This window comes from Chaetura pelagica, unplaced genomic scaffold (genome assembly GCF_000747805.2).
Source record: "Chaetura pelagica isolate M959 unplaced genomic scaffold, ChaPel_1.0 scaffold69, whole genome shotgun sequence".
In the NCBI taxonomy this organism is placed as follows: Eukaryota; Metazoa; Chordata; class Aves; order Apodiformes; family Apodidae; genus Chaetura; species Chaetura pelagica.
Window position 1 is genome coordinate 879,109 of NW_009970724.1, and position 12,028 is coordinate 891,136.

Below are 12,028 nucleotides of genomic sequence, written 5' to 3' on the forward strand. Positions count from 1 at the left end.
CCGCTCCCACCGGCCCTGGCTGCACCAGAGATTTTTACGGTAAGAGCCTTGTCCCAGGGTGATTTCCGGCTCTCCAGGGAGGGGAGATGGGGTTGGGCTGCAGACCCAGATGAGATGATGGATGTGGAGGTGTAAGCCTGAGACGATTCAGGAGTGGGTCCTTTGGCCGTGGAGGGGGACAGGGGTGCCCCACAGAGCCAGGACCCCTGGGGCAGGAGGTGTGCGTCCTCCTGTGCAAAAACACAGGTGTGACTTGCTTTGCACACCCAATGCCATGTTTGACATTTTGTGGCTGGGCAGTTCCTGCCTGTGCCAGGACAACTCTCCTATTAACACCACTTTTCTCTTTTCCCAGGAGGCCCCTGGGCCAGCACTGGGGACAGGCAGCCACAAAGTCCCCAGCCACTCCCTTGGCCCCTCCAGCCTCCCTCTCACCCCTTTTGCAGCCCTGGAGGACCCTCCTCCTGCTCGGGAGCCCCCAGCACAGCACAAACCTTCCCGAAGGTGAGCTGAGAATGGGGCATGTCCCCACAGCCCTGCTCTGGCATTCCCTCACTACATTGGAGTGTGAAATCGGGGCTTTATTAACTGTGTGATGAAGGAATGGCAAAATATGTTAACAGCTGCAGGGGTGGAGTCTTGGGACTAGCTGTGCCAAGGCAAGGGGGAAGCATACAGGGTCCCTCCTGGCACCAGAAAGGCTCTGAGCTTTTTGGCAGCAGGAGAGCCAGGCTGGAAGACAGGCTGCATCAGGCAGAGTCCATAGCCAGCAGCCACTGAGCTCCATGGCTCCTGACCCCAAGGACCATGCTCACACATGAACTCTCTCATCCACTGCACGAGGAAGGTTTGGGGAAGCAAGGGAGGGGACAGTCCTTTCTTTTCTGCCTTCCCACCACAAGCTTTTTCTAGGGGAAGTCTCACAAGCAGCTCACTCCTCAGCCCCAGGAACAAACAAAACCCATGGTGAGTTTCTCTCTGCTGTGGTGGGGCCATGCTGGGTGTTTAATAAATAGCTTCAGCAGCCTGTTGCTCTTTGCTTCTCACCCTACTTTTTGATGTATATAAGCACATGTACATTTGTCCCAGAGCAGCATCCCCTCCCCCCCCCAGGACACAAACGGGGGGCTTCTGGTCCCACAGATCCTCCATCTCCACAAGCTCCCCCATTCAGACCAACAGGGGTGAAGTCAAGGCTGAGCAGAGCCAATACCACACCTCACTTGTGTCCTAGGCAGGGACCAGGCAAGCTCTTACCAGCCTCCCCCAGCATGTTGAGGCTGCTCAAGGCTGCAGGAGCCACCACAGGAATCCACACCAGGCTCAGCCCAGAAAGAACCAGACACAGCCAGAACTATCGCCACAGCAGAAGGCAAGAAGGTCTGGATCCAGGGTTCCCCTAGGCAAAACTGTAGTGAATTTAATTCTTTTGCACAGCCTCCTGCCTCCTCAAGCCAGTCTGGAACACTGAGGAACCTCAGCGTTTGCAAGGGCTGAGACATGGACACGAGGGGCAGGGAAGAGCTTGTAATAGGAGGGTCAAGACAGGGAACATTTGCTTACAATCTTTATTGAAGTCATACAAAAGTTGCCAAAAAGTGAAAAAATACACTATATACAAAACCATTTTCCTTGTAAGGAGAGGAGTGTCCAAGTATCATACTGTGCTTTCAACTGCAGCCCCTGATTCTGCTTGTGGCCTTTTCTCTGTCTAAAAGAAAACAAAACGTTTTGCTTTTATACAAGACACTGCCTCACAGCACCAACTCATGCAGCAGTTGGAAGGTTTCTGCAATTTGAAGACTTAACTATTTGTGCTCTGCTGGTCCTTCAGAGCCCAACACTATCCTAAAAATACTGACATTAACAATTGTAGCCCAGGTAATAAGTATTAAAAACCAGCAGTATCAAAAGTAGTTTGGGAAGGGCCCCCTGCTGTGTAGTTCAGCCACACCGGGACACCCAGAACATGCTTCTGTCCCACCCCAGAGGTGACTGGCCTTCATGGCTGGTGCCTTTCCAGCCCAAAGGCACCACAGTACATGCATCATGCCAGCTGGGGAATACTCCCCATCTCATCTGGGAAGTTTTGTGAAAATCAGTATGTCTACCAGGCACAAAGCCATGCCTCAACAGAGGAAAAAGAAAAAACCCACACAAAAAAACCCCAAACCAAGCACAGCACAGACTCCTGGCTCAGCTGCCCACCTCCTCTTCCATTTTTTCTGCAACCTCATTTCCACTGGGAGGAGCATCACCACCACCACCATTGACAGCCGGCTCTGGTTTAGCTTTCTTAGCTTCATTGTCTCCCTGTTGAGTCTCCTCCTCTGGTTTCCTCTGAAGACAAAATTGTTTAGTCTGCACTATGTACAAACTGAAGTTTACATTCTTTTTTTCTTTAGAAAATTAGCATCTAGACATCATTGCACATTCTCTATTCACCTTGCCAGGCTCAAGACAGAAAGCATTAGGATTCAACCAAAGCTCTGAAGCTTTGGTACAGAGGTCTCAACCACAAAGGATTTCCAGCAAGACATGATTGAGGAGCTAGTATCTATAGTGCTGAATCAACCTGTTATATCTGGCAGGGAAACATGACTGCTACACCACGTCACTGTTAAGGGGGCAGATTTCAGGCATCTGTGACACTCGATCACCATATAAAACAGATCAAAGTTGCTCCAAGCAAACCTGAACTGCAAGAGGCAAATGCAGCACAGGCCAGGCTGTACTACAACAGCATGCAGAATAAAAACTGAGATCCCATAGGAAATAATTTTAGTTATATTTGCAAGCAGCTCTAGAAAAAACCCATACTCATAAAGGAACCTTGTGCTCTGTACATTATCTCAGTGAGAGGCAGTTTATCATTACTGCCATTAGACTGGCTTTGCTATTTACCATTTCCACATGGAGGAAAGGGAACTCAACTCAGCCTGTTTGCCTGCCCTTTTCTCAAGACCTGTAAGCCACCCTGCTCTTCTTGCAGGTCCTCAAAGGCAGGCAGTTGTTCAGAGAACCCCTGCAGAACACACACTTCTTGGCTCAGAAGTAAAAGTCCTGTGGGCCAGGCAGGGTGTTGAACCATCAGGAATAGTTTCCTGGAGGCTGGATGGTTCCCAGACTGATTGGCTCCCAGTGGAAAGGAGTTTCATGCACTAGTTTTGGTTTTACTTTTAGGAAGTTTTTTCCACTATAGAACTAAGGTAAGAAAAAAGCTTCAAGCAAATAAATCCAACTACATAGAGCAAGCCAGTGATATTTTAACAAACTGATCAACTAGTGATTTCTGGACTCACCTTTTTCCTGACTAGGTGAGAGATGTCTGTAACACACTGAGATGCACCATCAGCTGCTTTTCTTACTGGAATCTATTAAAAGACAAAAATTGACACATGAGAAACAGCAAACACTGAGCCTTAGAGCAGACAGGACTTAACAACATCCATCTTTAACTTACTGTGGACACAGAACCACTGTCTTCACTTTGTGCAAAGCCAGATGTAGTTCCAACCTTCAGAAAAGGAAAAGGAAGGGTGAAAAAAACTGGCAAGGCCATATAAGCTAGGTTTAGAAAGGGACAAAAAACCAACTTCATGTCTTGACACCGTATTCTACACTTGTAGATGGGACAGATGCAGAACTTGAGTCTATTCTCACATCTGGCTGACCTTTCACCTCCAACCCTGATGCATGGAATTGCTAAGGAAGCCTGTCAAATGCCTGTTTAATTCAGAACAATTAAAGTCACTGTATTTACTAAATACCCTCTCTCTTTAGATATCATCTGCCTCAAAGTTTCCTTCTTGGAATTGCAGCCCATAATATTTGAGTAACCACAAGCCCCCAATCTGTGCAGCCAAGTCTGAGCTCCTCCCATGACTGGCTTACTCCAAGTTTAACTGGAAGAATGTTTGGTTAAAAGCAAACCACACAATGCACTAACCAGAGTTGCCTTCAGTGCCAGCTCAGCTACTCTTGCACTCTTTTGAGACTCCTTGGAATCTTCTATCTTTTCTTTGATTTCAGGAAGCAGTCCCTTCAGTTCTTCAATCTCCTTCTCATCTTCAGGGGACCCACTTTCTGACTTCTTTATTCGCTCAGTAAGCATTGCTAGGATGAAACATTTATTATCATAGCAAAAAAAAACCCCAAACTTTTAGGGCAATTTAACAAAGTCTAACTTGTGAAAACTCTCCTGTTCACCAGGCAGTTTTACAAACCCACGTACCCATTCTCTTGTCAATGACCTCCACGGATTTACCGAACTGCAGAACCGCCTGGTCGAACTGGCTGTTGTAGTGGTAGGCCAGGGCCAGCTGGTAGTGGCTCTCAGCCAGCAGGCGGTCATGAGCCTCCAGGTACTTCTGCTGCAGGGACAGGCAGGCCTGAAACTCTTCAATAGCCTGTGAGTAGTTTTCTGTAGGAGAAAGCCACAAGGTCTCACTCGTTTATCCAAACAAGGAAGATCTAAACTCTTACTCAGTTACTCTGTATTTTAATCACCCTTGAGACTCAGCACAGATCCACCTCTGAATACAGCAGCTGAGTTCAGCCACAGGCTGCTTGCAGATGATCAGGTGACAACACTGCCTGCCTCACCAAGGACTGTTTTTAGAGTCCAACTCCTCTAGTTCTCTCAAATGCTTTTTCTCTTTACAGCAAGACAGTAAACTGAGCAGCCAAGTCAACACCAGGCACACAAACCCTGCTCCTTTACCTGCTACCATGAACTGAATACAGCTGGTCACAACTGCAGCTTGGATCTGGAGTTAAGGACAGTCCCCTGCTACCTTCCAGTCAAGCTTTCCCTTGACTGTGTTCCAGTGACCTAAGCTACAGTGCTCATTTTGTAGCCCTGGTCCACACACCTGTCACATCATTTCCAATATTCACTACAGATTTACACTCCACTTGGCTTTAATGAGATTTAATTAATTTTTAAACTGAATAGCAGGTAAGACACATTAGAAGGCAGGAACCTGGGGTCTTGCTTCCCTACTCCTTTTTTCTGCTGCTTAATACAGTCTTTCCTGACCATACCCTAGGATTTGAGAAAGTCTAAGGGTCAACCATTTTCCATTTGCAGTCTTTATGTTCTAGAAGTGGCACAGTACTGATACATCCTATTGAGCTCCATAGCTGACTGCTTAAATAAGGGAAGCATCTCCCAAGTTTCTGAAGCTAACCAAGCCTTTGCTATAAAGCAGAACACAAGGCTGTTTTTGATCTGCTGACACATTATTCTTAATCAAAGCTTTATATCACTGTCTCAAAAAAGCAGACTATCCTGTTTAAGGCACCAACTTGTTCATCCATTGATTCTGAAACTTCTCACATGGCTGCACTATCATAATTAGACAAGTGTTTTGATTTCATCTTAACAGCCTTAACTCATCTCCACTCATTTTAAAGTACAAAACAGAGGGTGACAAAGTGGAACTCAACACTTTAAACATAAGAATTAATATTACATACCAGATTCAATGCTGACTTCTCCTAGCTTTAGATGAGCTTGAGCTGCATGGAGCTGAGCTTCTTTTGTTTCTTGTCTAAATCAAGACAAAAGTAGCTTACAAATTCTGATCAAGTATGTCACATTGACCAGTTACTTACACCAACCCTCCAATTTACACTGAGTTTCTCTAGCACACATCCAAATTAGGACTTAAATCTTTACCTCTTGTAGATGACTTTTGCCAACTCCAGCATGTCCCAGGCTAGCTCCAGATTTCCAATCTCATCCTCCTCACTTTCCTGTAAAGACTAGAAACGCATTAAAGATTGTGACCTGGTAAAGAAAGTGACCTGGTTACATGACATCAAACAACAACACTAAATTTTATGCAGTGTTTAAGGAAAAAAATTCTTCAAAAGGTACTAGAAGGAAAAAAACTAAACATGCAGAAGAGGTTATTGTATCAACCAAGAACCTGCCTGCAGTGAAGATGTTTTAAGTGGAACACAAGCTTACTTTGTTAGTTGATACAGCCTTATTTATTTTTTTTTCAGAAATAACAGGGTGCCAAGCACCAACATTATTCCAAGAATAAGATTGTTTAAAAGTGGTATTTTAATAAACCAAAAGCTAAACAAAGGAGTTGATGTTCCACTCTTTTTAAATATGCTTTTGAACTTAAGTGTGAGGAAGAGACACAGATACTATATTGAAAACAGCTCTCCAGCATGCTCAGTATCACACTCTAAAGGCTTCTGAGTTTTCCAGGTATTTTGGCTGCAACATCAACACACCACCTCAGATTTAAGCAGCACTTCACTTCCCACTAAATTCCCATCGTAGCCATGGCTTACTGCACTGGGTACATTCAACATGCACAGTGAGAACAGCTAAACAGAGAATAAACAAGGCAAAGCAACTCACCCTGCCTGTCCCTGCATTTACCAGGCTGCTTTACGCACCAGTAAATGGCAAGCATTTGCTTCAGCATAGCTAAACAAGCCTAAGTTTAGAGTTTAGCAAGTCCTGACAATGCAGACAGTGAACACAACACTGGCCCTTCCTTAGACAATATTAGTTTTGAAAAAAATTCCTACATAGGCCTCAATGGAATACAAGTGAGCTTTTATAAAGACATTATGACATGACATTCAGACAGGTACTGCAGTCTTCCACAAGCAGCAAAATCAGAGCTCAGCAATCTCACCTTGTCTTCCACTGTCAATTCATTCTCCTTATCATCTTCAGCCTTATCATTTTCTTTATCTTCTTCTTCAGATTCTTCTGTTTCTACAAGCAAAGTAGATAAATGAGAACACGTGCTTTTAATGTTCTTGCTTCACATGAAGTCAGGTAGAATGTGTTATGTCCAGCCCTTATCCTTCCAGTGACAGGTTAGATGTGTGATGAAAGAAGAGCACAGACATTAAATAGTCAGCGGCAGCCATCTTGCTGAAAGTGTCAGGCACTGTAGACTCAAGTAATTACAGGCTACCTTAGTCCTTAAGTTTAACTTCATACTATCTAGAACAAAAACTTACCTAGAGTTCAGTTCTCACCAATGCACTGTGAATTCCCACTGAAGCCATGGGATCCTGAGCAGCCCTGGAGTTACTGGTCAGTTGCTGAACTTCATGCTACAGAGAACAAGTGTTTCCAGCAAGATGGCTGCCAAGCTGTGTACAAATAAGACTGTTTCTGAATTTGTGTTCCTGTGTCAGACATTTAAGTGGCAATGTTATTAATGTTATTGTGTAGCACTGATTTGATTTCTGATACTATGTTGGAGCATTGCATGATCTATTCTATTAATAAGAAACATTTTGGAAAATGTGCAGTGAGAGAGTATGGCTAATAGCTTTAGAGCCACTGCTTGAATTGCATGCTGAAGTCACACACCTAACTACTGGGTCATGATCAGTGACTAATTCCAGAATTACAGGAGCTGGGTGGGGTGGAGACTAGAGAACCCAAGAGTTCATTAGGCTAACTCCCAATAAGCACACACCTACCACTGAGTCCAAATCTGTAAGTATGATGACACTTTGATCAAAGTTAAAACAGGAGAGACGTTAGGAAGTCTGGAATAACACAGCACCAGATCAGGATGTTCAAGAGTGTCCTCACACTAAGAGTTGGTGAAAAGAGCAGCAGTATGTGTACCTAAGCAGCCTTCCACAGGGTGACAAGCTGTGGGTAACTACTCTTATTTTATGTTCAGTCATGCTCTGTTAGGAGCTGCTCCACCACTGTTTAGCAATACAAATCCTTCTGGTGTCCAGAACTATTTAGCCTGAGTTATTTGCCACTCCTAAAACAAGGCTCTTCCTGTAAAGCTCAGTTATTGACAAGCAACATTGCAATTATCAGCTCATCGATTAACTTGTGCAACAGAAAGCACTGGCCTGCTAAAGCCATGCAAGGAATACTTCAAAATGCACAAGCTTTACTAGGTTTCTTTAACATCATCCTAAAAACGGCTGTAGTGAGGCAGGGAAGCAGAATGGCAGCAAAAGCCAGATAGCTGGAAGACTACTATCTAGTAGCAACAAGCCTTCAGGTTCCAGGCAAATTAAGTTTAGATTTCCCAACCAAATTCTTACTTGTAACTACCACCAGACAAATGGAGAGCTCCTTCCCACCAAAAGCAAATTTACTCTCATTATGTATTTAGCTGTTCTTATTTTTATGCTCTACTGTTTTAACTAAGACAACTATAACCAGAGGCAACTTGTGCTTCAAGTTTTTTGAAGGTTAGTGCAATAAACCCACACACATGCAAGTGAACATCCATTCAGTATTCTCCACCAGCCTAGCCATTACGTACACATTTCACAGGGCTGCAAGTTTGCTTTCAAGTAAGATACTTGCTTTGCAGTTAGTTAAAGCGTTAGTCTAGAAAAACTGAGACTATTCACTATTCCTTGAAACTTTACTTGGATGTAAAAATCCTTCAAAAGCCCCTTTTTCTTAATGCCTTTTCCTTAATCTAAGGCAAACAGAAAATTCTGAATGGAACACTTTTTACCCATTGTTAGCCAAATCCATCAAGTCCTCCACCCACAAGTACTTTTCTCCTCTCACTGTTACCTTCTCCCTCTTCCATCAGGTCATCTTTCTCTTCTTTTTCTACCTTAGCACCTTCACTCTCTTCCATTAGGTCATCCTTCTTTTCCTCTTTTTCTACCTTAGCAGCTACATCAGCCTTTTCTTCCACATCATTAGATGGTTCTTTACCCTCTGTGGACACAGGTTCCTTTGAGGACTTCGTCTCTTTAGATTGATCTTGTTTCTCTTCTGGGGCCGTCTCTACTGGCTCTTGTTTCTCTTCCACCTTCTTCTGTTCAGCTATCTCTGCTTCCCCTTCTGCAGCTTCTTTCTGCTCCACAGCAACTGCTGCCTGTGCTTCTGCTGTCACTCTTTCTACTGCCTTTTCTTCCACAGCTGCCTCCGCCTGCCCCTCTACAGCCTCTCCCTTTTCCACAGCTGGCTCTTTTTCTGTTGCTTCTGCTGTCTGCTCTCCTGCCTCTCCCTTCTCTTCCACAGATGCTGCTCCAGCTTCAGCCTCTTCCACAACTAACTTTGCCTCCTTGTCCGACACTGCTGTTCTCTGCTCCTCAGTTGCCTCTGCTACCTTGTCTTCAGACACAATCATCTGCTCTTTTTCCACTACTTTCTCTTCTACAGCTGCCTCCTGTTTTGTAGCCTCTTTCTCCACAGCTACCTGCTGCTTCTGCCCTTCTGAAGTTACTCCTTTCTCTGCAGAAGTCTCCATCTTCTCTTCAGCCTCTTCAAGCTTTAGGTCATTGTCAGAAATTGCTTTTTCAGTTGTTTTTTCTTCTGTGATCTCTTTCATTTCAACATCCTCCTCTTTGATTTCCTTCTCAGATAATACTGGAGTCTCTTCTGTAGACTTTTTGGCTTCTTTTTCCCCCATGGCGTTATATACCTGTTCTCTCAACTCCTCCCTTGCTTCTTCTACATGATTGAGGAAGCATAAACATTTCTTCGAGTTTAGTGATAAAGACATTAATGGGCAACTGACAATACCACCCTCAGACCCTCTAGTGTGTTGGTTTGTCACCAAGTTAGATGACATTCCTAAAAGCTCCACAGTATAAGGAATTAGGACACAACCAACATAGTCACTCCAACTAACCAAGCCCCTTCCCCAGCCTGCATTCTTGCAAGCGGCCGCTCAAGCAGTGTGCAGATTTGCGCGCTAGCGTTTTTAGTCACAGCTAAGCAAGAGGTGCCAGTGTTGTCATTGTCTGGATTGACAGGATTTCCTGTACTATCTCCAGCTGCAGGTCATGTGAAATAGTTACTGCTCTTCCAAATTTTAGAGACACCGACCTGTCCTTCTACACACACTGTACTGCTACAAGGTTAAAAAGCAGTTCAAGTTGACTGTGAAGCTTAAGCAAGCAAGCTCGAATGCAGCGTTTCAGGACAGACACCTGGTGACCCTTTACAGGTGCTTTCAGTGACCGGCTCCTTCAAGAAATTTCAGGTTTTGTTCAATCTTTAAGCAAAATTAGAAACTCTTAACTGCTAAGTGTTTGAACAGAATTATTCAGGCTACCCATGATAGCAATGGACTAAAGTTGGACCGTTTAAGCAAGAAAACAGTTTGTTGCCTCCACAACAGGGCAGAGCTTTACGTACCATCAACAGCTGGTAACGTTGAATCATCTTCAGCTTTTTCTCCTTCCTCTTCAACCTGCACCCCTTCTAAGGCATTTCCCAGCACACCATTTTCCATTCTAAAGGGAACAAAAGTTCATTATCCCTTAGCTCGTGTAGTAACACCATTTTAACTGCACAAGCTGCAGTGCCATGGCCCATCCCACCCTGCATATGGGAACATCCAGTGTAACCCTCTCTATACCAGGGTAAAATTCTATTTCTTATCCCAGGCAGACTCTTAATCAAACAAGCAACTGTTAACCTACCTTGCCAACTCCAAGAGAGATTTTCCGTAGTAAAAAAAAGCTTCTGCACACTCATCCGCTGTCTCACCATATTTTTTACCCCTACAAAAGTAACAGGGAATGATTTGCCTGTGCCTACTTTAGGTTTTGATAAATGAACTTGACAGCTGAACATTTCTGAACAGGAAGAATCAGTTTCTTAGCTTGTCCCCCATTGTTTCAAACAAATAAAGAATGCTCCTCTCACTGAGCTATATGTGTGACTCTAAATATCCAGCAGAGCAAATTAATCTAAAACCCAAAGAAGAAGCACCTTCAGAGACTCATCAAGGCACGAAGCTGCTGTTAAGTAACACTAGCCTATTATTTTTATAACGGGCAACATTAAAACCTAAAAAAATCAAATCCCTTTTACTCCTTAGGGAATTACAGTGACAATTGCTAACACAAAAGCCTCCTAAATTGCACACCGACTACAGTATTGCCCAACACCTGAGTTAATCTAAGTTGTTCATCTTCTCAGTTGTATTATAAATACAGGAGCACATCTAAGGTAAAAATCTCAATCTTTCTTGTACAAACCATATCAGTACAGCCAAGCTAGCAACCAAGACCCATAAAAACAAAACATTCTATTACTCACAGTAAGCTTGCAGCTTCTTGGAATGCATTAACAGCAGCTGGAATATTTCCCATCACCAAGTGTTTCTGTCCTAAACCCAATAGTTTCTTAGATTCTGCATCCACATCCATACTGGAGGGAAAAAAAAAAAACCACAAAACAAAACAATTAAAAAGTAATTAAAATACAGGACTCTGTACAGCTGCATTTCCAGAAGGTCCATCCTAAAGGATTTTGTGTGGTCCACCCATTAGACTGGGACAAGAGGAGCTGCCCAGATGAGTACTACTACATACTGGTCTCATACCTCTTCAGTGCTTCCAGAGAACTAAGTTGCAGATCAAGAGGCTCATAAAAACAGCAGATATCTGTAGATTTATTAGTCCTTGAAAGAGCTATGTGCAGTCTACAGGCAAGTTTTGAGCACCTGGAGCATCCACACCTGTTAAGTTTCAAGCCAAACAACCTACTTGCAGGATGACCTCTTTGTTTCACTCAGTAACACCTGGATTTCTTTAATAATTGACAACCCAGGCTCCCATCTCACCTCTCCGTCTTGTCCGTGGATGTGGAAGGAGCTGCCAATTCCTCTTCCATCCTGCAAGCAAAACATGAAGCGTTTATAGCAGGCCCTCCATTTCCCGGCAGGAACCGAGTGCTCGGGGGGTGCGAGACCAGAGCCAGGAGCCGTGCTGCCCTTCGGGTGTGCAGCCACCGAGGCCGAGCTCCCCTGCCGCTGCCTCTTGCAGAACCCAGCAGTTCCACTTGCCTTTACCGTTTGGATGAAAGGCCGAGCCGTGCGGAAGGCAGGCGCGTTCCCGTTCAGCCCTGCTGCCCGAACCCGGCCCTGCCCGCAGCCCCTGCCCCGCAACCGCCCCAGCTCACACCCACCCCCCGCCAACCTGCGGCGCAGAACGAGCCGTTAAAAACCGTAGGACGGGGCGTTTCGCCCCGCGCTTCACAGCCGGAGCACCGGGAAGGTGCCCGGGGCGCCCGTTCGGGGCCGGGCCG

The 12,028-nt window shown here is 44.8% G+C and overlaps 1 protein-coding gene across 1 annotated transcript; it reads right to left on the reverse strand.

The window, feature by feature from the left end:
* Positions 1–1,554: 1,554 nt before the first annotated feature.
* Positions 1,555–11,614, reverse strand: NASP (nuclear autoantigenic sperm protein (histone-binding)). Its single transcript, XM_010006552.1, has 14 exons — positions 11,565–11,614; positions 11,039–11,149; positions 10,417–10,497; positions 10,130–10,227; positions 8,552–9,439; positions 6,669–6,751; positions 5,684–5,760; positions 5,482–5,555; positions 4,235–4,423; positions 3,950–4,116; positions 3,464–3,517; positions 3,303–3,374; positions 2,209–2,340; positions 1,555–1,711 (listed from the first exon to the last, which is right to left on the reverse strand). Exons 1-14 carry the CDS (start codon positions 11,612–11,614, stop codon positions 1,658–1,660), a joined length of 2,130 nt encoding a protein of 709 aa, XP_010004854.1. The 3' UTR covers positions 1,555–1,657.
* Between the last annotated feature and the right edge of the window lie 414 nt (positions 11,615–12,028).